The sequence below is a fragment of the Bacillus rossius genome, chromosome 16 (genome assembly GCF_032445375.1).
Source record: "Bacillus rossius redtenbacheri isolate Brsri chromosome 16, Brsri_v3, whole genome shotgun sequence".
Taxonomy (NCBI): domain Eukaryota; kingdom Metazoa; phylum Arthropoda; class Insecta; order Phasmatodea; family Bacillidae; genus Bacillus; species Bacillus rossius.
This window is the reverse complement of record NC_086343.1, coordinates 19,063,826-19,090,849: the sequence shown is the minus strand read 5'-3', so window position 1 is coordinate 19,090,849 and position 27,024 is coordinate 19,063,826. Positions and strand designations below refer to the sequence as shown.

Genomic DNA, 27,024 nt, shown 5'->3' with positions numbered 1-27,024 from the left:
GAATTTATGGAGAAATAAAAGCAGTTAAAATCTTATGTAGTTTCCAAGAGACATTATTACATCACCAATCATCTTAAGTAACAGGTTTACAAAATTTCAACATATTCATTAACTAGTCAGTTTTTTTTCAAATGTGTTAGTATTAACAATCTGGACCATATCTAGTCGGTGAGGTCTGTATTGTTACAGACTATTTGTATTCCGGTATTTGGATTTTGAAGCTACTTAATGATTCGCTTTCAATGTCTATTAAAATATACCTAATGCTAATTGCAGGAATATTTCTACTCGATTTCAAAATTATAATTCCTGAACATTTGTAGCGGACACATTTCAATGTAACACTCACTGATTTTCGAGTTGTGTTGAGGTTTCGCATGCCACTTCGTGTACACGAGATGGCCCCTGCTCTGGTAACAATGAGTAGGGACACCTGTATTTCGCGAATACATTTCGTGTCAAGGTATTTCACAAAATACTGTAGCTTTTTATAAGAGGAAAGGCAAATTGTGAGGGTGCAGCAGTACTGTGACCACATTCTCATTGGCCCCGTCAAGAGCGGGACGACACCTCTCACCGCTCTCAGCCAATAACCACAGGAGAAAAGCTACAGTATTTTGTGAAATACCTTGACACGAAATGTATTCTCGAAATACAGGTGTCCCTAACAATGAGTCATCACAACCGGTGCCGTCTGTACGAGCGTCTTCACAAGTTATCCTGAAATATGTTCTTAAATATTAATTCAAGTGAATTCTTAAAATCCTACACACCTTATCTTAAGTGTCGTAAGTGAATCGTTATATTTTGTAAATCCATATAATATAGGAGCCACCATGGCGCGAAGCGATGGACGCGATACGAATATTTTTTTTTACCAACCACTACATCAGTAAATATTTGTGGTTTCCATTCGCTATGAAATCAAGCATGTAACATTTGTACTGCTTCTTCAATTCGGCCACAGTTAAATGGGAGGCTCTGAATCCCTGAAAACTCCTCAACAAAATCAACGATGAATCACAGGCATTATAACAAACAGTTGTCACAAGTCAAGTAGCCAATGAGCAGGTGACATTTTTCGAGTCCGTAGAGGATTGACTATCGTACAGGTCATTAACAACACGCCCTTACGCGCATGGTTAATACCCGCATGAGTAGAGCAGAGGTGCCCACCTCTCCCCCCCCCCCAAACACTATGACTCACCCCCCCCCTAAACTAATTATGCCCCCCCCCCCCCGAATTTTTTTATGCCATTTTCTAAATGATTTACTCAATTATTTTATAATATTATACTTTTTTAGTATTATATTTTATCACATTTTGCATTAATTAAAACTGATTTTCTAATAATAATTTTGGTAATATCAGGTAATATTTCCATCCTGAACCGACAGATGCCAAACTGCTTTTGTTGAGGAAAGTGCGGGGTTGCCAATTTGATTTACAAGATCCCTTTCATTTATCAAAGCACCAGAATCGTATTTTCACATTAGAAGCTATAATTATGTAAATAATATATACATTTTTCTCGTCTTTTAACCACCCCCCCCCCCCCCCCCCTGCGTCGTTACCCTCCCTTGTGGGCACCCCTGAGTAGAGTGTAAAGGCGTAAGCATGATACACATCTGGTCCTCATCTAACCGCGCACACTTAGATTTAACTCAGGATAGGGTGAAAAATGTTTACTAATTTTGCAATCCTAACAGTCACCAACGAAACGCCAGCAAAATAAATAAATAAGGCCACGAATATTGTTCGTGAATGAAGGCGAAGCTGATACTTTGGAAACGTTACCAGCATATATTAAATAATGTTTAACTATTATTTACGTAGCTTACTTCTTAAAACTGCATTCATGTAAACTGATTTTGTGTGAGACTATGTTGAGTGTTTTCTGCTACACTTATTTTTCTGAAAAAAAGTATATTGTGGCTTAATAAACTTGTTAACATTGATGCCTGTCATAAAAAAAATTCAAACGTAATCATACGGATACATGTTGAGTATAGTTTATGAATGGTTCACGCATTGCTGGAAAAAAAAAGCATGTTTACAATTTTACACATCTTTATGTTGTCGCATCGCGTCCATCGCGTTGTACATACGCAACTCTGAAAAATAAATGTATGGTAAAAAAGCTTTAATAAAATAATCTCTTATCTTTCTGTATTCTTTTTTCTAAGCGCTCTAATGGCTTTCGATAGTTTTGTTCTTTTGTGTACTATGCTTGGTGGAGGTTTCTTCGGCATTTTATTCCTGAATAAATCTCACGCTTACAACAAAAAACATCTAGCTAAATCACTGTGCTAAATAATAACAGAGAATAACCATTCAATTATACGCCGAGCTAGACCAAACACGTTCTCTTATCTACTGAAAATGAGTACGTTGACCTTCATATCAGTTTCGCGCGAAATCCCGTCTCCCCTTCGTAAACAGCAGACAGCTGAGGCAGGGTGGGAACGAGAGAAAACACTGGCTGCAAACAGTTCGGGAAACTGTCGCAAGGTGTCACTACTGTCCAGCGCGCTCCATAATTTCTCGTATCCGAGCTTGCACGCTGCTCAAACTTCTACAGTTACGTTTATACTTTAGGTCCGACTGCAATAAGCTAAAGACTAAAATAAAGTCAATCATTCAGCCGACAGATATATTGGCGTTTGAATTACAAATGAAAACGCGAATGTTATTAAATTCGCAAATGAATATCACGCAATTTCGTAGCAGCTCATTTATTAAAATTCAAATTGTAAATACGTTAAATTAATAATGATTACAGATAAAATAATGGTCACAGTCATATCTCCCGTGTCTGAAAATTTATCTGCGAAAGTTTTACCACTGAATTCTTTATAGTTTATTAATAAAGCTTGAATTAAAGAAATTCCCGAAAATCAGCAATAACTTAATTAAAATAAAAAAATAAAAAAAATAATTTTACACCAGAATGGTTCAAATCTTCTCTAGAAGCTGAATCATTAACAAATATATTGTTTTTTTTAATACGATGCTGGTGCACCAATCCCCTTAAGGGGCCCGCCTACCTGGGCACACATACGGTGTGCAGAGCTTCAGGAAAAACAACGCGATTTTAAAACTACTCAAGATATCCGAGTGGGGCCTATTTACGAATAGCATTTAAGAGTTCGCTGAGGACCGAAAAGTACTTTTAATTTCGGATTAAGTTTTAAAACTGTATTTTTAGAAGCGTTAAAATGCCTAAAACGCGTGTTTTCAGAGTAATTTTTAGGCATAAAACAATCAGTACAGATTCTTGAAAGCACTTAAGGGGCTTGCATAACATCTTTATCTTCATTTCTCCGCCATATAATGTTACGGTCACCGCTCAAATTTCACAGTTATCCTGTGACGACGACACGAATGCGCGCCAGTTCAGAGACTTGCGCTTAGAGGCTATACCGCGCTGGAAATACCAGCGAGCGTCGCGCTTATCATCCTGCCTCACTAACACACATACACCCCTGACGAGGCGGGCCCCTTAAGGGTGTACCTCCCATCTCAGGTCATGATTTTATATTTATATTTATCACTGATCAACTTTTAGACTTTTTCAATTGTTTAACTTTCACGAAATGAAAAAATATATATACAGCGCATACTTTTTGCATAATTATCTGCCAAAGTTACATTTTTAACGTTTTTGGGTTGTACAAATAAGGAGAATTTAATTTATTACAGAATTGAAACGTCTTAGGTTTAACTGCGATGCCACTGGCTGCTTCATGATACGGTTTTCATTTCTATCACAAAAACTCATTTCATGTTTCTTGGCTGTCACAATCGTACCAAATTTGAGAATTTTGAAATGCTAGGTAAAATTAATTAATATTTTCCGAAAGTAATTCGAACCATTTCTTGAAGTAGCCAGTGGCATTGCAGTTAAACCTAAAAAGTTTCGTTTCTACAATAAATTAAATTCTCCTTATTTGTACAACCCAAAAACGTTAAAAATGTAACTTTGGCAGCTAATAATGCAAAATGTATGCGCTGTATATATTTTTTCAATTCGTGAAAGTTAAACAATTAAAAAAGTCTGCAAGTTTATCTGTAATTACTGTAAATATAAAATCTTGACCTGAAATGGGAGGCACTCCCTTAACGATAACGGCCACGAGGCAATACAAACCCCGCGAAAAAGTCAACGCCGAGTTAAATTCACCAGCGGTTTTCGTAAGTAAATTAACGCATTGAAACTGAAATTTCTGTTTAAAAAAAAAACTTCACTGCCATGCATCTTGTGAAAACGCAACGCAAGAGTAAGCCAACTTTCAACTTCTCGCGTTTCGGCTTGCGTTTCCGCCTTCCATGTTTGAAGTGAAGAATTCCGAAAAATTTTAAAGATGCAGAGGTCATATGCGTAGCCCACGATGTTCTTTTTATTATATACATCACGTTTTCACTTGTCACATCTTCGCAGAGTGGGAGAAAATAACACCTTTAACTACAATTTTTGACAGTTTCGTGGGTTTTCATGATAAAAATGAATTATTAAAAGAAACTCGTGGAAGAATTTTTTTAAAACTATTTTACAATTTCAAGTTGAAGGGATGGTGACGTCTTGCTACTTGAATGCTTTGTAAAGACTTTTTTTTTGCGTGTTGCGTGCCTTGCGTAGTTAATAAACCCGTCCTTATCTTCCTAGTGAACTCTATATCTCAAAATTGTGGCCATAATATTATCATTTTCTTGCTACTACGGTTTTTAGAATTTACTCTGAGATATACCAGCTGCTGCTATTTAATTATATCTTGCAATATTGTGGGTCAGTGTCGTATTATCACTACTTGAGATGTTTCTATTATCATAGCAGCAGAAAAGCATAATCTGGAGATTTCTGCACACACCAGGAACGTATCTGAATCTGGTGCTTTTTTTTTTCATTCGCGGATGGAACGTAATTTGTATTCACATATTATAAATACCCAACCTCGGCTTTCATCCGAAAACATCCACTTTTTTTATCAGTTATTTCAGCAGTTTAATCCCATGTAAAAATATTAGCACTCTGTAGTTAGATTTATAGGGTTCTGAAACATATGTTACTTTATTAAATTTGGATGAAGGCCATTTTAATTTTAGCCTCCCAATTTATCAAGGCACACTTGCTCTTACAGTTTTTTTTTTCCTGCTTGCCCCATACACTTCTTCCTCACTGTATATATATTTTTATCCCAGGTAGCAAAATTATGAGGAAATATCTAAAAATCGTGATGGTTTGATCGGTATTGGTGGACTTCCTTCCTTGGCTAAGGATGTAAACATTTTTATTTATTAATGTTTTTTTTTTTTTTTTTTTTTTTTTTTTTTTTTTACTTGTTTGAGGTTATGTGGTGAGTAGCGGTTGTTTACATGACGAACCATCACATGCTTCATTTCAAGTCATCGCGATCATAAAACACTGTGTTGTCCGCATATTCCTCCATCGTTGATACACCCTCCTCATTCCCTCATCTTTCCCATTCATATCTGCCGAGGTTCCAAGTTTACTCGCTGTAAAAATCCAGCCCGTAGCGAGAGAAAAAAAATTGTTTGCCTCAACAAAATATATGTTAGTATTTATTTATATGTCTTATTTTTACGTATGAGATTAAGGAACTGCTTTTTTTACGCTTAACCTCTGGGGGAAAAAACTTTACTGATAAACATATTATTAGCTAAGGGGTTGAAAAAAAATGAAGTTTAGAAAATAGCTCACATTCAAGTTACTAAATTGAAAATGTATTTCAAGTAAAAGTAAAAAATACCCGTTTTTAAATTGTGTTTCTATGGGTTAAAATAAATTTTGTTAAGCATAAAATTATGTTAGGCCAATACAGTATATTTTGTTGCAACACATACAAGTTTGTCTCGGCGTACTCAAAAATATATTCCACTTTGCGTGTGTGGATGAAGCCTACTTTCCCCCCCTATTATTAAGCCAGACTTAAATGGGCGATGAAGTCGCATTGTCAGCTGAGATAATGACCCTTTTTTTTTCTAGAAAAAAGACACGTGTACACATTTTGCTTTGGTGTCAATTGGGTCTATACTTCGCGCCTGAGGAAGAGGCAGCCCGCGATGCAGGAAATAACTGCATGTTGCCTGCGTGTTATTTAAAAGTATTTTATGGATCAAATACAATTTAACGCTTTAATTGGTGTTAGATAACATGAACTCTCACCCCAAGACATATGATTCAATGGCCTGAAAACACACCAGTGTGTTTATGAAAAAAAAAAAACATATATATATAGAGAATAATTAATTACCTGAAAAATATATATATACACATTTTTTGAAGGAAAGTTCGTGTTGTACCTCATTAGTGAGATTACTCTATTCATAGTAGTCGTGTATTTTTTACTGGCAGGAAAGAGAAATAAATAAAGTAATGAGCAGAATGGTCAGTCAATAACTTGGAAACCTGCGTATTGAAATTGTTAGCTCTGATTATTTTCCGCGTTTAAGGTTTCTCCAATACAATTTTCGAAGAAACACGAAATTACTCTGCAATGCTATAAGAAAACATTTATACATATATATTAAACAAAAGATTCAGGCAGTATTTAACGTTTGGCATCATCCTCATTTTCGCGAAAATATGAATTAAACTTATTTTTGACAGAACGAACTATTCATTCGCGCTGATAAAAATCCTCAACTTTACGCTAGAAACAATTCGCATAGCGACTCAAGCTATAACGCGCGCGTGCACATCCAATGTTCAAGATTAACTCTAAACTTCACTAAAAGAACCAATCAGGAAAAATTATTTTTTTCAGTCACAAATTCCCTATTGAATCAGTTAAATGTCACTGTAGAGTATACACGCTGCTTTTCAGTGAATACCAGGGCATCAAAAAAATTGGCTAACAGTTTATGGCTCTTACTTTCACATCGGCAGAATAGATTCGACTGAAGATTCACTGAAAAATTGACTTACTACTGATTCAACTTTTAAGTTGTATTGATCAGATAATTTCAAATTGTGATCAATACAACTTAAAAGTTGAATCAGTAATAAGTCAATTTTTCAGTGAATCTTCAGTCGAATCTATTCTGCCGATGTGAAAGTAAGAGCCATAAACTGTTAGCCAATTTTTTTGATGCCCTGGTATTCACTGAAAAGCAGCGTGTATACTCTACAGTGACATTTAACTGATTCAATAGGGAATTTGTGACTGAAAAAAATAATTTTTCCTGATTGGTTCTTTTAGTGAAGTTTAGAGTTAATCTTGAACATTGGATGTGCACGCGCGCGTTATAGCTTGAGTCGCTATGCGAATTGTTTCTAGCGTAAAGTTGAGGATTTTTATCAGCGCGAATGAATAGTTCGTTCTGTCAAAAATAAGTTTAATTCATATTTTCGCGAAAATGAGGATGCCAAACGTTAAATACTGCCTGGATCTTTTGTTTAATATATATGTATAAATGTTTTCTTATAGCATTGCAGGGTAATTTCGTGTTTCTTCGAAAATTGTATTGGAGAAACCTTAAACGCGGAAAATAATCAGAGCTAACAATTTTTTTTTTAATTTTTGTTGGGGTATATTAAATTTAGTTTTTATCTTACCTTCGGACAGAAAAGTTTCACCGAAGGTGACAAATTGTTACTGACAGTGGTGTTGAAAGAAGAGTTCTTTGTTACATTATCTGAAGAAGAAAAAAAGACGCTCTTAAATAAAATCTTAAACCAAAGTGCTCACCGTGATAAAGTGGGATGTTTGCAATTTGCATGTTTGCTCTCTCTCTGTGTCTATCTTTTTGAAAGTGCGTGCGTATGAGAATGTTCAGACTCCCGGGGGCCGTTCAGAAAGTTCCACTGAATGAGGGCAAAAGCGCGTAAAGTCGACCTTCGCACGCGGCCCAAATACACCCGTCGTCCGTATGGGACGGCTTCCAAGACTTATGGTCTCCCGACGCGGTGATCCAAATTATGCCGCTCGGTATTTTATGTGGTCACGGACAGTTTTAACGACGGCTACAGTGACATAAAAATTTTCCACATCCTGTTCGAGCTCAGAAAACTAGTCCCACAAACTGGGTCTTAGCTGTTTGCCCACGTCAACAGGTGTAATTTTGAGATTGGTGACGAAACTAGCGTTAGTAAAAACAAAATTTGCGCTTTTTTTTTTTTCAAATTATCTCAAACTAGTTAAAACGGGTATGCGTGTCCAAGACTTATTTTGTATATCGTGTTCCATTCAAGGACATAAATTTGAAGGCATCAGGGGGGCGGTCCCATGGGTTTCGCGCGTGAAGGTTCTTTAGCGGAGGAATGATCGACTTGTCTATCAACTAGGCGATCTAGGCTTGAATGAATGCAATAAACGGAACACTTCATAATATTCAAAAAAGGTTTTCACTAACACATTGTTTTGGTATTATTATTGCGTGTGTAACCCCCGTTTCACTCACTGTTAGGAGTTACATTAATTTTAACGGATATTTCAACGAAGAAATAACCTGAAATAAACGAAGTGTTTTTCGTAAACTCTGATAACGGTATCTTAGAAACTACGCCTGTTTTCCGACTTCGAGTTGAGTGTTTCGTTGTAAACAGGGTAGACGGTAAACAAAAGGTGAAAATAAGATTTTTTTTGTATGTTCAACAAGAGTCTGAACGTTTTGTTACCATAATAAGATTATTATTGTTTTTTTCGTGTTGAGAATATGCTAACTCAGTGCCGTAAATTTTCGGAAATAAACGGTAAATTTACGAAGGTCACTGGATAATTTGTAACCAGCGTGTTTCGTAAATCTAAGGTGAAAATATTTAACAGCTTAGTTACGATTGCTGCACGGTGATTTACGCTGTACGGGATTCAGTAGTAACTATTTAAATTTACTACATTGGTTTGATAAATATTAAAAAAATTCTGCGCCGGCTCAGCTACTTACGTAACGAGCATAAGAACACTTACTTTCAGACCACTGAGTGAGTAATAAAGGTCCTTATTGATATAGTCTGGAACTCCAAATTTATAACAATTTATATCTTTTATAAAATAATCATCACAATTTCAAATGAACACTTTTTTTTCTTCTGTTTATCCTCCTCTCCATTTCATGTTATAACAACCGTTTTTCTTTTTTATTAACCAAAATATCATGTGCCATAGAGCAAAATTTTTTTCTACATATCACAGTACTAATTTTATACAATAAACATAATTACAATTTTGATGCTCATTAATCAAAACAATTAACATAAAATACTATGTATGAGTGTAACAGTACAACGCTAATGATTCCGTGTGTATGTCTTTGGTTTGATGTAAAATAATAAATATATGTATAAATTATTTGAAATAAGAAAACCAGCAGCCAACGGGAACAGCGTGACACGAACACACACTTTATTTTTTTAATTTAATTGAGACAAAACAGGTTTACATGCATGGAATAGGAAGCGGGCTCCTCATTTGAGATAAATTAAAACTCTGTAGTGGTTATTTCGATTGCGTAGAAGACGGGCGCTATCCTAGGTATACGGATAACCACTTAAGCTGACGCTCTCTGAAATATCTCCAAGAATTTTAGTTTGTGTGGGCGGTTTTTTTCTTTTTCTTTTTTCGTGGGTGTTATTTTCCGTCACCGTGGATAAACAGATTTCGCCCGGGCCAAAAAACTTAAGCGGTGGAATGTGTGCCAGGGAAATAACATCTTAACATCGATTTACCGAAGTGTGTGTGTATATATATAATGTTGGTGTGGTTTCTAGACTTTTCGTTTTTTTAATTTGCACACAGCCAAGAAGCCGAATTTCTTACGCACATCCGGTGACCGACTGCTGGTGCCGTAAAAAAAATAAGAGCCAAATTCCACCACTAAGAGTTTTCGTTCTAAAAATATATATGTTTTTTAATGTCTTATAGCGTAGGGACCGAAAAAATTCGCGGGTTCAATGACCTGTAGGATGAACTCCATTGTTCTACGTACACTCGGTCAAATGCCACCCACTCATTGGCTGCTGTCTTGTGAGACGTCCCAACGTAGCAGACTGTAATTCGATACAGCTTTGGTTGGGTGTTTCTCATTGGCCCAGAGTCCTCTAGGTGAGTTGTGGGCCAATAGCAGAGGCAGCACTGAGGTATAACTATTTGAATTTTAGCCTATCGTGAAATGAATCCGCGAATTTTTCCAGTCTCTACTTATAAGTTTAGTACTTCATTTTCTTTGATTTTTTTCCCGATAATTTAAATTGTGAAAGAATCTTTTGCTGGTCCTTTTCACAGACTTAACAAAGTTTAATTTTTTAAAAAAAATTTAATGCGTATTGTTTTAACTGTGTAAATTGTAAATGTTAAAGGAAAATGCCGGGAACTGTTTTTTTCCCTTGTTATAAGATGTAATTTTAAGGTCACCTCTTATACCATTCGGCGTCTAGCGCGTTGAGGCGAAAATGAATGTGATGCGCGAGCCTGTGTCGCCCTTAACGCAAATTCGCTTTCAGAGCTGTCGCGTTCGACAACCTTAAGATAACCAGTGAGTTTCGCACTGAGCTACTCCATTGGTTATTATCAGAGCCGGATTCTGTGAAGTGTAGCCAGTTTATAAATTTTAATAAGTGAGTTTTCTTTGTAATTTAATTTCAATAGATAATTGATGTCACACTTATCTCAGGGAATAGTATACTTTTAAGTACTCCATCGTTTACACATGGAAATTTAAGTAATGTTGAAGTAGCTTGGCTTCTGAGGTTGTAGCCGCGTCCTTGTCGAATAATTCACCGACGTTTCGGTCGACATTGCAGTCGCCACCACCAGGGAGCAGTTACCATTAATGTCGATCACCGGCGTGGTTCGGATCCAACTCTAATCCCGAGGTGCAGAACGGTGTTAATTCAAGTTCTGTATTTGGTCTGTGAATGAATTTATATGCGATAATGACTCCTTGGAGAGATTTGGCGCGGTGCGTAAGGCACCAAACTCGAAAATCCGTAAGTACTCGGCTTCGAATAACGTTCCGTCGATCTCTTAATACGACTTTTTCCCAAGAATTCTCGAAAATCTCCCCAGGCAAATGCTGGGTTGGTGCTCAGTGGTGGCTCCAGAAAGACTTCTGGGAAGGGGCTATCATTAATTGTAAAGAAATGGCGCAGTTACAAAAGTGACATGAAATAAATAAGAGATATGCTTTGAATATATGTACAAATGCATGGCCTCAAGCAGTAGCGGATCCAGAGGGGGGGCTAAGGGGCTCAAGCCCCCTCCAAAAGCATCTGGGTCCACTATTGTTTTAGTGTTTGCCTTGATAAAGCCTAGCCTCAGCTGGGCCAAGCCCCTCCCAAACCAAAATCCTGGATCCGCCACTGGCCTCAAGTACTGAAATTTAATCATTTCTTTTAACTCTGATGAAAGAGTTCAACACAATAATTCAAGTGTTTGAGAAAAAAAAATATTTTTTACAAAATAAAATAATTTTAACCAGTCTTTCAGTACTCGCCAGTGAGGTATAACATATAACCTCGGTAACGAACAAAGTCATGTTGTTCTCATGTTCCGAATACACGTATAATACGAAACTCGGACACGACATTTAACGTAGACTTCTTAGAAATAACTCCGATTCGTGATAAATATATGAAGATCGTGTTTTCAACTACATTTCTAAACGCGTAATCTCGCGTAGTTTCTGCATTTGCCGCTAGAATTCACCTATGAAGCAGCTACGTCGACTATAGAATCATTCAATTTGCAGACCGAAAATAATAAAAAAAGAAACAACCATATAATGAAACGGCTCCGATAAAAACGAGAAAAAAAACTTGAAAAAAAAAACTAAACCCCGGTTTTGGACCAGATGTTAGACAACGAATTTTATTAAAATACTGCCCATAATATTGAAATTCATTAAACAGATAATACTACTAAGAGATTCCCTTTGTATTTGTGAACTTCGTTTCGCGCCTTCCCCTGTCATCGAGCGCTCCAACCACTCAGCGTTGCGTTTTACGTTATGGTCTAACGAGTCATCGCCTCGACTTGCCCTTCGGAACGGCTGTAAAGAAGCTTCAGTTACAAAATTATGAATGATTAGTGAAGGTGGATGAATTGCTCATTGCTGAGATTGATACGGGGGGAGGGGGAGGGAGACAACCTGCCCCGGGCTCGGCTTAGAAGGCGCGGAGCAGGGCGGGACGACAAAAAAAAAAGCGTGAAAAATAAATAGCGAATGAAAAAAAAAAATTATTTTCTAAATATCTGCTAACATTTTGGTTTTACGTATTATCAGTATGTTTTCAATGAAGATCTTTAATATCACTCAGTTTATATTGAATTTTGCGCGTTGCGTACTTGCGCAGATAGGCTGTGTTATACAACCAAAGCTATTAGGTTTTTTTTTAATCTTTTTGTGTTTCTATTGAACACTAAGCACTTATATTATTGCCACGAACATGGGCAGCTCCAAAGCCGAACGGACCTTTTTGTTAACAGAACACACGTGGTATCAGAATTTCTTAACATAAATTTAAGTTTCAGGTTGTCTTGAAAAAAAAATATATTTTTAAAAACTTTCTGGTGGAAGATCCTATTCCCTTCCCGCTAGGCAACCCCGGTAGTATACACACACACACACACTCTCTCTCTCTCTCTCTCTCTCTCTCTCTCCCTCTCCCTCTCCCTCTCCCTCTCCCTATCCCCATCTCTCCCGCAAAATTAATGGTCCAGGACTCTGCAGATTCCAGGGCCCGCCGCAGGCTATAAATACAGTACATTCAAATACGTGTTAAGTACCCCGAGGGTTTGATAAAAAAATTTTAACGTATTATTGCACACGGATTCAAAAATAAAATCATGCCTGGTTTCAAAATGTTAGCAGGCTTTCACGGGCCATTGTCTGAAGCAGCTTGGCTTCTGGGTTGTAGCCGCGTCCTTGGCGAATAAATTCACCGACGTTTCGGTTCACATTTCGGTCGCCATCATCAGGAGCTGTTTACCTACTACAACCCAGTAGCCAAGCTACTTTATTCCTGGTTCGTTGTTTTTTTTTATGAGGGGCTGTAAAAAAAAGGGGGGGGTGGTGGTGGTAAACACAGTTGGTTCTCCTGGCCGGAGAGGGGAGTGCTTGCCACACTGACCTTGTATTTGTCTCGCAGCGGCATGGCGGCCGCCGTGGGCTCTGACCGACGGGACCACGCCACGCGGGCCGGGCTCCACTCCCGCGCGCCGCCCGTCGTCCTAGCGTCCGTCCCTTCGTCGCCGTCTGTCGTCCCCTCTTTCTGTCTCCCTTCCGGCGGCTTCCCCTGCGGAGCGTCTTGCACGTCAACACGCCTCGAGCCCCGCCGCCCGACTGCGGGGCGAGGCGCTTCTCTCTTTCCCCTCCTCCATCGCTCTCGATGTTCCCCTTCCCCCCCCCCCACTCTCTCCGGCTTTATACCTCCCCTCCTCCGGGTGCCCGGCTGCACCTCGCCGGGAACCTGTCCCCTCCTGCGGGCGAGACGATTCCGGCACGCAGTGCGGGCATGTGTCGTTTTTGCCTAATTTTAGGCAAAACGCCGTTCAGGCAAAACGCCGTTAGGCAAAACGCCGTTAGGAAAATCGCCGTTGGCCAAATAGGAGTTAGGCAAAACGCCGTTAGGCATAACGCCGTTGGGTTAATCGCCATTAGGCAATTTTCCTTTAGACAAAACGCCGCTAGGCAAATCGCCGTCAGGCAATTCGACGTTAGGAAAAACGCCTTTAGGCAAAATGTCTTAAGGCAAATCGCCGTAACGAATTCATGTTTAGGCAGACCGCCTTTAGGTAAAAACGCCTGTTACTCCGCAGTGCAGTAACTATCGTGCCTGTACCGGTGGTTAAATGATCAATTAACCTTTCTTTTTGATTGATATACTTCTTTAGATGTCATCTGACCGTAACGAAAAAAAAAAAAATGTTTTAACGCTCGGATGTCACGACAGTCAACTAAAATGTTTGTAGTCGGTTCATGATTGGCCTCGTGGTTCGGAGACGTCTGGTCTTAAACGTTTGTCATCTTACAGTGTAGGTTTGAAATGTGTGTCAAGTATCGAAAATAAGGCATTTCGGCTACTGACTGTATGTGCCTGACCACCTGACCAAGCAGCTGCGTCGAGCAAGTATCTTACCAAGCACGAAGAGCTATCGAATTAATCAATATATTTGATAAGTGAATTTTTAATGATTTTTAGAAAAAAATTTTCTTCTAATTTCTTGCCTAATAATTACGAATTTCCTAGATAACGGCCATTATGACATCGGTGTCTTACTGGATGCTGGCAGATTATGAATTTAAGCAGCTTTTAAGGTTTTAATTATGTTTTATTTAATAAGCGTGTTTTTACCTATAATAAACATTGTTGGAATTTGTAAGGATAGAAACCAAAGACATGAATCGATAAAATCAATTAGTTAATTAATGAGTGATTAAAAAAATCGATTTTTCCAAATTTATAGCATAAAAATTACGTTTTTTTTTTCATTATGACGGACAAATTTCATAATTGTGGAAGTTATTTTTATTAAAATTTTACTAATTATTTTGTTTATAAATTTTATAATTTTTCCCATGGAAATCGGATAATAATTACGGATGTTCAAGATGACGGCCGTAAATAAAATTGCAACTTTCGTAGAATAGGGTGCTCGATTCCAAGTTGGCGAATTTAAAGATGGCGACTGACGACATGATCAGAGGTCAGAGTCAAGGTCGTCATCCAATATGGCCTCCGTGATGCCATAATCCAAGATGGCGGCCTAAACGAAAAATTAAACGGTGACATCGTCCAAGATGGCCGCCGTAACGTCACAATTCAAGATGGCGGTCGACTATCTGGACCGTGGACCTTGCGCCAGCTCTGCCATTTACATTCTATTTCAATCTATATATCGAATTAGTCAAAAGTTTTTGGAAGGAAATAAGCTATTAAAACTTGTATGCGTGCTCAATGTTATTCATGCTGCATATAGCCTATATTAGCCTTAGGTCCCGTTCTACAATGGCACGGAAACGGATCACCCGGAACATTTCACTATCACGTCTGCTGCTTCAACCATGCATGGAAAAGAAACAGTCTCCCATTACCTATAGGATTGCATTTCAATATTACGAAATATTATATTAATTTTAAAATGTATATATTACGCTTCGAGATCATACCATGGACAGATTTTACATATAGAGTAGAAAGAAACGGCAAAGTAATAATTGACCACTATATATGCTTGTAGATGAAACAATTTTTACCGTATTTGGAACATAAACATGGCTACCACCGCAGCCAGGTACTCGGCTTCTATTGGTCAAACGGAGCGACGTAAACGGAAGAGCTCAGCATTGCCGGGTACGTCTCCGTTTGCGTGTCATTGTAGAATATGGTCCCTAATGAGCGCACGCAAATTCTGGCGACGAGGTACCAAAATTCATTCCGCGAGCTTTTGCGAACCCCAAGGGTGCTATGCGCAGGTCGGTAACCGATGTTCCGGTGCTTGCGTCGTAATGGGAGATTTTTTTTTAAAGAGGGATGGAAAAAAAGGGGGGGAGATAAATGTTCAGCTGGTGGAGTGGCGTCACCTCATCCCAACGCCTCCCCCCCCCCCCTTTTTCTCCTTTTTCATTCTGCAGCACGAACCCAGCTGGAATACGAATGACCGACTATACTGCGCATTAAACCGGAGGGTGAGTCCTACATTTGAGCCCGAGGGGTAGGGTAGTTCCAGAGAGGATCGACCCCTGGCACACCCCTCCCCTATCAGCCCCTCTCTACCCTCACCCCAATTCCCCCCCCCCTTTTTTTTACACTGGGCACGTGTAGCTCCAGCTGTGGGGGTCTGTCGGGAAATATTTTTGGCAGACTTTCAAAAACGCTTCTCTCCAGTCGCTCTTTTTCTCTTTTTTTTTTCCTTATCTTCTCCCTCTCTATCCTCCAATCTCTTCTCCCAGACATCGTAAGTTGTTTTAGATGGACTTGGCCCCCTTACACTCCCCATCGGGACGGAAGCGTTCGGAAGTGTCTTTCGGGTGATGAGGAAAATAGTTTATCCACTTCCATCCTCACCCCAACTCAATTTTCTCATCATTACCTCCTATTTCTTGGCCTGATTCTCTGTAAATGCGAGTTTATTCTGGTTGCGGCGCCTGCTAAACGAAAACACCTTTTGATTTCAGTTTTCAGCTTCTCATCACGTGGTGTTTTTTTTTTTTTAAGTCATAGTTGCCGGATATCGACGTCCAATGCGCCGATCAATGTTGGCCTTTTTGAAGATCGTAGTAGCGGCTGAATGCAGCTCAAAAACGAAGTGTGAGAACAAATCCACTTATCCGCCTTCAGCGTATTCTTAAATGATTTTCAGAAGTTTTCAGATGTGTGCCCGGATAGGTGAAGGCCGAGAGACAAGACGTAGCTTTCACGTTGGTGAAAGATTTTTTTTTGGGGGGGGGGGGGGGTGGCAGGCAAATAATAGGTAGTAAATCTCACTTTACGTACCAACTTCAATCAGTGAAGACTGAGACCAAAACCAATAAATCATACGATAGACAAGTTTTTTTTTGTATTAGCAGTGTCTGTGCTGTATACTAATGTGAATTAATAATACATGAGTGATATATTGTCATACATAACTTCTATAATGTGCTAAAAAAAAAAAAATATATATATATATATATATATATTCTGTGGCCATGGAGGGTGGAATATTTTGTTGATTTGTTTTTCGTTTATAGTAGGACTTTTGTTAATTGTCCCTCATTTCGAGTACGTATTTGTTTCTCACTCGTACCTTTGTATCTTCCGACCCATTATTGATTTTTTTGAAACGAATTTGATTATGATTTATAAAGTAATCTTGCAACTAATACCGCAAAAGTATACACGTGTGCTCGATTATTAACACGTGTGACAAAATCATATGTAACAGTTCGACCACAGTTTCGAATATTTCCATGTATTTCCATTAAAAAAAAAAGTGATAATTTTTAATCACTTTAGCTAAATAGCATTATTTCCAGTAAATATTAATATATAAAAATAACGATACTTGTGTTGTCGAAAAACCGCAATTTTCTTTCGAAGATAAAGGACACCATTAAATCATACGGGTTGGTGCACTGTTTCGAGGTTGGTATTAGCTAAGGGACTTACTTCAGATAAGAGCGTAACCTCTATCTAGTGTCAGCCCCCTGACGTGTAGGTAACAAAATGTTAGTTACGGTTTTACGTTGCTTGGTTTTGAACATGACTGCAGTGGGCTCATAACCACAAAGATACCGACTCAATACTCATAAATTTAGAGTCAAGGTTTTTTTTTTTGGGGGGGGGGGGGGGTGTTTATTTTTTGTAATCGAATCCACGAAATCTTTGGCGTCCGTGGACGTGTTTGAAAATGTGGAACTGTGTTTCACGACGTATTTTGAATTTCCCCGTGAGATGTAGGACGTACCAAGTCAGCGGAGAGCAGTAAACTAACTTGTAAATATGTTTCAAAACACGTATTGGTAAACCGAAAGAAAAGTAAACTAATTACAACTTCGATGGGGAAAAAAGAGTTTAATATCTGTTAATGGAATCATGAAAATGCAGTTAATTTTTTTTTTCACAACTACCAACTTAATGTTTGATTTGTTCAACAGTAAACGGAAACCACGAAAGTCATGCAGTATATGAACCACTTGTTCGGGTGACTAACGCACTCGGTGTTATGCTTACGTTCTTAGGCACGCGTGAACGAGCGTGAACGAGCGTGAACGAGCGTGAACTACCCTTGGCAACCATCTCCCCCCCCCCCCCCCCCCACCACACACACAGCTCGGTCGCTCAATTCCAAACTAACTGCCTGCGCGTGCGTGTAAGGAGGGTTGGTTGGTCTCAATGACGAAGATGAGGGAATGGTGTGAGGAATTAATGGCTTTGTCGTTAAAGCAAAGATGTGAAGAGTCGGGGAAAGGGGAGGGGGTGAGGGTATCATAGCACCTGGCACTCTCACCCCTCGGAAGCGCGAACCGCAAGGCACGCGACCGAAACATAAAACCGGTTTCCCTTCGGCTTCTCTTCGCTTGCAACGTTGCCAAATCTAACCACCCTGCACGTGGCACGGTTCAGATACACCGGTCAAAATAATCCGGGGATCAGACTGTACGTGATTTCAGCAGCAGTGTTAGCTTCAAGCAGCAGTCTGTAGACAGCCAATCGGAACAAGGGTCAGACGTGCCTCGCAAACAGCAACAGGATGCAGGGTGACATCTCAAAACTGTCCGTAATCGTCTTCATCCGGGTGTCGTCTATGCATGGCGTGTGTCCTATAGTGAAAACAAAGCACCTACATCATATGGCAACTGGACGGCGAATCATCGCGGATGTGTGGCACGCCGGATGGAGATCTCTTCCATTCTCCGATGATTCGCGATTAAGCGTGGCACCTGAACTGATAATCGACGTTTTCTCGTCCGAAAGGAACGCGGAACACGAAAAATCCCACCAAGGATCTGGTTTTAATCCTCTGATTTATTTGTCTTGTCCCCATGATTATTTCAGGGACGGACACGGGATTTTTTTTTTAAAAGGTGGTGGTTGGGTGAGTTTATATCTGCGCATGCCCCTGACCAGTTAAAATTCGGTTCACGCTCCCAAGCTGCTAAAGGCCCTGACACAATCAACATTAAGCATTTTACTAGCACGGTACTAGCTGCAATCGTTCAGTCGCACGGCCTGGCATTAGTTTTAAGTACAGTTCGATTAAGTTTTCCATCAGTAAGAAGCTTTGAACGTCCTACCACGTAGTTATTTGAGATCCTATCGAGAAAATGCGCGCTTTGACTAGTGTTTCTTCGAATATTTTTTTTTTCTTTGTTACGTTCGCACAATAGAGTAAAGCTATGCAATATCATGGCGCACGTTCCGAAGGGGGAGAAAAAAATATATTTCTGAGTTTAATTTCGAAATTTCTGTACCTATAGTTAATGTATTTTAGTCTGAAAATATTTTTTTGTTTTTCTTATGATACTATTTACCAACTACGTCAGCGTTAATGTATCGAAATCTTGAACAACCGTATTGTTACGAGCGTGGTGGGCAAGGGCGTGACGGCCCGCACGGCCGCTTACGTCACCCGCGCATACCTTCGGGGATTATAGCGGTCCGGCCCCGGCCCATGTTTTCAGTCTAATGAAGGCTCAGTAATCACCAGAAGAAGAAAAAACTTACTTGAGTGTGGGCGGATTTAGTAAAAAAAAAAAAATCTCATTGTTAGTTCTGTTTAACTTCAAACCGTTCAAACACAGTTTGAAAATATGTTGATAGCTAAAACGTCTCAGACTCTTTATATAGTATGTGTTTAAATTTTTTCTTGCATTATTTTATTTGACTATGAATAAAGAAATAAGAATTAATAACTGGTCTGTTACAGAATTGTTTTTATGAAATATTCTGATTTTGTGTTGACGATCTGATAAATCTGGTTATGCCGAACTTGGCTATCTATCTACGGTTTGTTATCCATGCTACAGAACAGGGTTTCTTTACTATTGTACCACACCAAGCCACTGTTGGTGTCCCGAAATTATTTTTAATAAAGAAAAAAAATATCATATAAATAAACTTTATATATTTCATATCGGTTTTAACAAAGATTTTTAAACACGACAGTGGGGTAATATATACTAATTTTTGTTCCCAAAACGTATAAGCTAGATATTTAAAAAAATTACAATGGGTGAAAGTATATGCAGTGGACCTCTGATCTCAGTGATATACGGTTAGGGTGCCGTAAACCATAGATGGTTAGGAAAAACTGCGCTAGAACCTATGCCAAATTTAAAATATGCTTCTTTAAAAAACCCTTTCGACTAAAGGATCAATGAAAAGAGTGTCATAAAGCATGAGAGCCAATTTTTTTGACCTTCCGAATAGTTGTAAATATTTTCACAGAATTTCTCATGCAGCATTCCGTGAAAGAAAAGGCTCTCACTTCCTTTCATACACCCTTGAGGCCTTTTAGGGGTTTGTGGCGCTATCTTCTAGTGAAAATCTGTAACTATAGTCTGTCAACCAACTGCTGTCTGCACCCTTTTTTAGTTATCTATTACTGTCAGGTCAGATGATTAACTAAAAGTGTTAAAATTGAAACATGAAATTTTTTTGCGCAAATAACTGACCGCCCAATAAGTATTTATTTGTTGATACGCCAAGTTGTGTTAGCGTCGAAAGAATTATGCTATCCTTTCAAGAATTCTCGCCAAACGTAGCCTTTGTATTGAATGATCATTTGGTTAAAACTGCATCAGTGGACTCATCCTGAATGTTCGGAAACAACCAAAGTCTTCGAAGAGTCCAGGGAACAGAGTCGTTAAAAATGCTGGGAAATTTCCACCACGCACCACTTCACATGACTAGCACGTCAGGGAAGTTTAGTTTTATTTTATTTTTTATCTTCTTTTCTTGACGGAGCTTCGCTTGTTTTCCCACAGTAACACCTGCGCAGGCGCACAGGAGGACTCTTTGTGGTCCTTTGTGACGTCATCTGCGAGCTGAGGACGAGCAGGTCTCCGAGTTGGCTCTTTTGTGTCGCCGATGGCTTGAAAGGACCGCCTTGCCTCGCGCAATGGTTGCTGTTTGAACTGTAACACGTGTGCAGATCCACTCTTTAATATATTTCCATCTTAAGAGTGTGTGTCCCATTCCAGGTTATTATTTCATATTTACTTTCAACACGGTTACACTTGCCCAATTTTTTAGGAGCCCAACTTCTACAAAATAAAAAAAAATAATGTGGTTCATACTTTTTTTTAAAATGAAACTTCTAATGCGACTTACAACAAGGTTGCGTTAAACGTTTAACGCTACCTTGGAGAAAGCACTGTTGCGTTAAACGTTCAACGCTCCTGGGGAGGGGGAATAGAAAGAGACAGAGCGAGAGTGAATGCGTGGCACTCGAACGCATGCGCGTAGTATACCTGTTACAGGCCAGCGCGAGCGTTAGCAACGAGTAGCGTCCAATATTCCAACGCAAGAGGGAGAGAGAAAGAAAGATACACAAAGGTAGAAAGTAGGAGAGAGAAAGAGAGTGAGTCGGTAGATCCCAAGCACATGCGCGTGGTATTCTTGCTATGCAGCGAAGTAAACAGTGAAGTTTCACTTCTTCCGCGCGGAGGGACTCCACGCACTTTTTTTTTTTGCATAATTAACTATCAAAGTTGCATTTTTAACGTTTTTGTGTAGTCTGGATAAGGATAATGAAACTGAATATAAAACTGTAACTTTTTAGGTTTGAAGTCAATTTTACTGGCTGCTTTGTGATATGGTTTAATTTCTTTCAGAAAAAAAAATCTTTAATTTTACCTAGCCTTTTAAAATCATCAGAAGTTTTATTATTTTAAAAGGCTAAATAAAATTAAATACATTTATCTTATTAAGCTATATGCTGAGTAATCCAACTTCACAGTAGCAGTATGTGATTGCGTGTGGTCTGTTGGTTATTTTCTTTTTTCTTTTTCACTTCCATGTAGATAAGGCACGTTCGTGGTGTAAGTTTGGCCCACTATGTCTAGCCAGTCGAAAAGCACCTTGGTCATTCTCTCTCTTCTCTTTTTCTTCCCCTCCCCCTTCTCTTTCTCTTTCTCTCTCTCTCTCTCTCTCTCTCTCTCTCTCTCTCTCTCTCTCTTGGGCACGTTCCGCATACCAAAACGGCCCTTGTCACCGCCGCAAACCTGCCAGACAGGGCACAGATTTCCCTTCGCTCTTGAGAAAACTACATCGGGTTTTCAAGCGAGGGAGGCAGTTTTTATTTTAATTCTTGTTGGGATTGAGATGTGCTGCCCATAAACTGTAGCATTGCATAGAGAGAAAGGGTAAAAAAAAAATGCTCTTGCACTTTCACGATGCAACGATATATATCGCGGTGAAGTCATTATTTTATATCTACGTTAAACACTGTTAAACTGGTAGACATATTGACTGACTTAGCCTTCACAAGAAATGTGTATGTTGCATACTTCTTCATAATTAGCTGCTAAGTTTCATTTTAAATGTATTTTCACCCACCAGAAGGATAATTAAATAGGTTTTAGAACTGTAACCATTTTAGGATTAAAGACAATGTTACTGTGCACTTACTGTGACATGGACGCGGTAAATTGCACTAGGAATACAGTTAGGGTATAGGTGAAGCATATTCAACACCTAAGCCTTTATTTTTGTTTCTTGGAATACCGGCCTGAGTTTCACGTTTATGCGCAGGAAGACTAAAGGCAAAGGAAACTTAAGTATTTGAGTCTGCTCCGAACCACAAGTATACTAACTCAGGGCTCGTAAGTCATGTCCGGGAATAAAAATAAATAATTTTCAGTGTCTTTTTAAAGATTTGATTGCTGACTATAAAGATGAAGACACGTATGACGACTTGTCACGAGTTTTATCAGCCAAGCTGCTTCCAAGTTCTCTCGTAGTTAACTAAAAACCTTTTTCTCGAACCTTCCCGCGATGCCATGCATGGGACTTGGGGTCGTAAATCGGTGTTCATTATGTGGGTTACTTTGGCAACCCAATGCCCCCGGACGCTCGGATTTTTTTTCCCCCACCACCGCGGCCGATGAATCATTTTGTGCCGGGAGCGAAAACACCGTAAAAGTGTTTTTTTTTTTTTTTTTTTTTTTTATGCCTCGGTGGTCGTGTGGCATCTCTTTGGAAATAGTCTTTCCCTGAGCGCTAACGAGTTCCCGTTTCGGACGAGCGCGGAATTCCGGTTTCCCTCCGGCAGCTATGATGCGACTCCAATGCCAGTTTACCGCCAGTTTTTTTATTACTGTGTGTGTTCGGTCTCGGTCCTCGCAAAAAAAAAAATAAAGACACCGAAAGAAAGGCGCTGTGGAAGCTAAGCGACTAGTCATGACAAGAAACGTCCCCCCCCCCCCCCCCCCAAATTATTAAATTTTTCCATTCGGCGTGCATTCATCAAAGTTAAAACGTATTCTGAAACTGTGACGGGAAAGACCGAAAAAAATTAATTTCCTCGAAACAAATTGTTCACTGAAAGACGACCGCATAATTTATGAGAATGAGAAAATTTACGATTATGGAGAGAGTTTTTTTTTTAAATTGAAGCACATCAGAATCTGCTTCACGTAGATGATTTGGACTGCAGTGCTCTTGACTCAGCATAGACGACCCTGAGCCAGTTTTAAACAAGTTAGTTTGACTCGCTACACAATGTGCTGTGTTATTTCCAATATCAAGATACCAGTAATGCTAAAAGTTGTTTATATATATTACAAAGCATTACCAAAGTAACATATACAGGTTGCACGAACCAATTTTTGTCTCCTCGTTTCTCCTGATCTATCATCCTGTTATTTATTCTTGTGGGGAGATCCAAAGCAAACAGGCGTGTAGCAACGACAACCCTCGCACACTCGAACAACTCCAGAACTCAGCCAGTCACTGAAGAACACGTTCTTTTTCACGCGTGTTCCACGGGGCCTCTTAGGAGGTCCCCCCATGCCCGGGCGCACATACGGTGTGCAGAGCTTCAGAAAACTTTGAAAACTGCTAAAGATATCCGAGTGGTTCCGTTTACCAAAAGCTGAGGGCGGATGTTTACTTATTTCGTCTTTAAACTGTAATTTCTAGAGACCGGGAAAATTGACGGATTCATTTCGTGATAGGCTGGAATTCAAACATGTGTACAATTCTGCTGGTTATGCTATTGGCTCGCAGTTTAACTGGAGCTCTCTGGGCCAATGAGAGACTATCGACCAAAGAAGCGTCGAATCACAAGCTACCCAGTGGAGACGCCTCACAATTTAGTACCCAATGAACACGCCTGTTTACTTGCGAAATGCAGAGGATAATGGAGTCTATTAAATCCGCGAATTTTTCCGGTCCCTAGTAATATCATAAGAGCGAAAATGTCTAAGCGCATGATTTCAGAACAATATTCATGCATAAAACTTTCGGTACAGATTATTAAAAGCACCCAAGGGACTTACATCACACTTTTATCCTCATTTCTCCGCCCATATGATGCTATGGTCACCGCTAAAAATCTCGTAGTTGTCCTTGCGTCCCGTAGGTTATGTTCACGCGGTGTTAACCATTGCTTGAGTATAGAAGGTTCACCAACACCGTGTCTTGCTTGTAGATGTTTTAAACAATGAAAAACCCGGTGGATTCGACGATTATATGTTTCTGCGCGCGATAACTCGACCCAAGTTCAAAGTTGTGGAACTTGAAAAGACCTCACGCCACTCCACAGCCTTGGCGCTTGTATGGACTCTTGTATGGCGAACTTCCCTCGATACTTGGTTCGAAGGTCTGTGTCGGTCCTCCAATGAGGAGGAGGGGGAGGGGGAAGGTATTAGGGACCCAGCTGCAGGTGCATCGTTTCCCAGCGACCAATTAGGTGCCCTCTCTCTCTGAAAATGTGATCGATGTACACGTCCGGGCGAGCGAAGTGGGGGGGCGGGGGGGGGGGGGGGGTCGTCACCGAATCAGGACATCGGCGGTTAATTGATAACCTCAATGTGTCCTGTGTAAAGACGCCTCGCTTATTGCCAAGTACGTGCTAGAGTTCGCTTTATTGTCTGACAGATTCCAAACATATCATTGGTTCACTCGTTTGGCACGTCCCAAAGAACAAGAAGCCAGTAGCAAACATGAGGAAAGAAAAAAAAGTTTTGCCCAATAATGATTAATGTAGCAGCGTGTGATCTAGCAACAGCCAATTAGTAAATGATACACTGTTAAAAAAAATTTACCTTCAATTTACGAAGAACTTTGGTTACAAATTATCCAGGAATCTTAGTAAATTTAGGGACCCGTGTCACTTTCTATGTACATGAATCCATATTAATATTCTTGACATTTTAACAAAACCTTTCAAAAACTGGTAAAGGACGCTATTCTTTTGTCCACTTAGTTTAGAACGAAACATACTAATCGGAAATCAAAATATTTTGTATTTCTACGAATATTCAGTTATTTTAAATCACGACTTACTTGTCGTTTATTTAAAGTTTATTCTTCGTTAAAAAGTTCGTAAATTTTCTGTAATTTAAAACAATTGAAACCCCCGTATTTTTTTACATGAATATCAGTTTTATCTTGGTGATGGAAAATAACTCTAATCTCGTAGGTATATACTTACTGCTCGGTTTCACGCATAGAAAAACATTTATTTTTTTGTGAAAGATTTTTTGAAATTTACTTTCGTTTCGTTGTATGCTCTTACGTGGCATATTCTGACTAAATTTTACCTATACGTATTTGCAATTTACATTCTTCGTCACAGCCTTAGTTAAATTTAGAGTTTAGTAATTAAATAAGTGGCCCCATGAGAACTCAAATAATATTACAACCGTTCTTATAAAATTTGTCACAGTATTATTGGCGTATAATTAAAATAAAACAGAATTACCAACCTTTTTTTTTTTTTGCAAAAATCACTCCGCGTAGTTGTTAACAGCAGTTAGACAGGACACGTTATAACATATTACGTTAGAAAAAAAGTTTCTCTGCCGCCAAACAAAACTAAAAAATATAATAATAAATAAAATTAAGTACGCTTACTATTGCTACGAAGGCAACCTTTTACACGGCATATTCATGACATCATTATAATACTGTATCGTTCAAATACGTAAAATACTGAACGTATACAAAACAATTCGCTTACATATAATTGGTTAAATCATTTTTTGTCGGGTTAACACTATTCGACTAGTCATTTTGTCTAAGCCAATACTTTTTTTTTTATTCTTAACGTAACGGCTAATTGTAATAAATTTTGTGTACTGTTTTCTACTTTGATAATTATTTTATAGTAGACTGATGTTACTGGTGAAGTGGAGAGGAGAATTGAATTTACTGTACAATTTGTTTTTTCATGCAGAGATGCAACCTGAGCTTCGTTGAGTGTCGGAAGATAAGCAAAGTTTTAGACTTTTGTTGGTGCTTTTATTTATTTTTGGCATTAGGTCGATGTTCCTGCCAAATGTTTGTTTATTCACCCTTGCTTGCTAAAACAAGGTTTTTGTATTTTTTTTTAATTTGTCTGTGGTCGTTCATCTCTGAAGTGATGGGACGTGTTGCGTGTGTTTTGATTTGACGTCACGAGGCTCTAAATATAGTTCGTTCCACGAACATGTGTCCTCTACACTTTGTTGGCATACCAAATGCTAATAATACTGTTGTTTATAGCGTGTTCCAGATGGTCATTGCCGTGCTGACAACTGCTCCAACTCACAACACGTAAGGCCAGATGTTTTTGCTTATTTTTTTAATTTTTGACGTGACAACGTCTAATAAATCGACGAACGCTGGCTGCACGCACGAAAAAGTTTCCCGTTACGCACATTGTCCCGTTACGCTCATTGTACGCTTGCGCCGCATCTATCTCTCTTCCACTCGATTGTAACAACCATCGATTTGACTTTTTCGAGGCACATTAAATTTGAAACACTCCCATTCGTTTCCTACTTTTCCTATCATCGTCCTATCCTTAACAGAATAACACAGATTGGAAGAAGTTAAATAGCAAACATGTGTAAAAGTTATGGTTAAAATAATCTCTTCGTTAAAGTAATAAACATATTTGAATTAATGAGTGCAAATAAAAGTAAATTTATCAATTAAATAGTAGATTTCATTTCACTCCTTCTTTGTATCCATACAAAATAGTGATATTTCAATAAAAATGATTCAATTTTATTCATAAAAGTATGCAATAATTTCATCAATGTTTTGTTATGACGTTGTCAAGTTAAACTATCGTCCGTAAACCGACTTTACAGACAACCAATTTTTTATTGTCTGAAAGAGGACCCGTGCAGCGAAGGAATTTTTTAATTCTGGTTTTAAGTGTAGTTACCATTCATCTGGGACTATACTTCTCGAGAATTTTTATTTATTTTTTGTTATTTCTGTTTGCAGTTTGCAACCCCGATGCTGACGACGTACGCAGAATACGTCAGCCTGCCTAATCGATAGTCTTGTGTTGAACCGTCGCGCGTAGGGTGATGATTAAAAAACCTGTTCGAGACGTGTTATCTTTGGCCATCGCTTTCCTTCC

At 39.0% G+C, this 27,024-nt stretch overlaps 2 protein-coding genes across 2 annotated transcripts in view; one reads left to right on the top strand and one right to left on the bottom strand.

Moving 5' to 3' along the window:
* LOC134539805 (facilitated trehalose transporter Tret1-like) overlaps window positions 1–13,296 on the bottom strand; it is a 168,263-nt gene extending 154,967 nt beyond the window's left edge. Inside the window, exon 1 of the mRNA XM_063382086.1 lies at window positions 13,089–13,296. Coding sequence (XP_063238156.1) covers window positions 13,089–13,112 — 24 coding nt within the window. The 5' untranslated portion in view covers window positions 13,113–13,296. The remainder of the gene's footprint in view (window positions 1–13,088) is intronic.
* Window positions 1–27,024, top strand: part of LOC134539806 (mediator of RNA polymerase II transcription subunit 20) — a 279,215-nt gene that overhangs the window by 173,754 nt on the left and 78,437 nt on the right. The gene's annotated exons all lie outside the window — the stretch shown is intronic.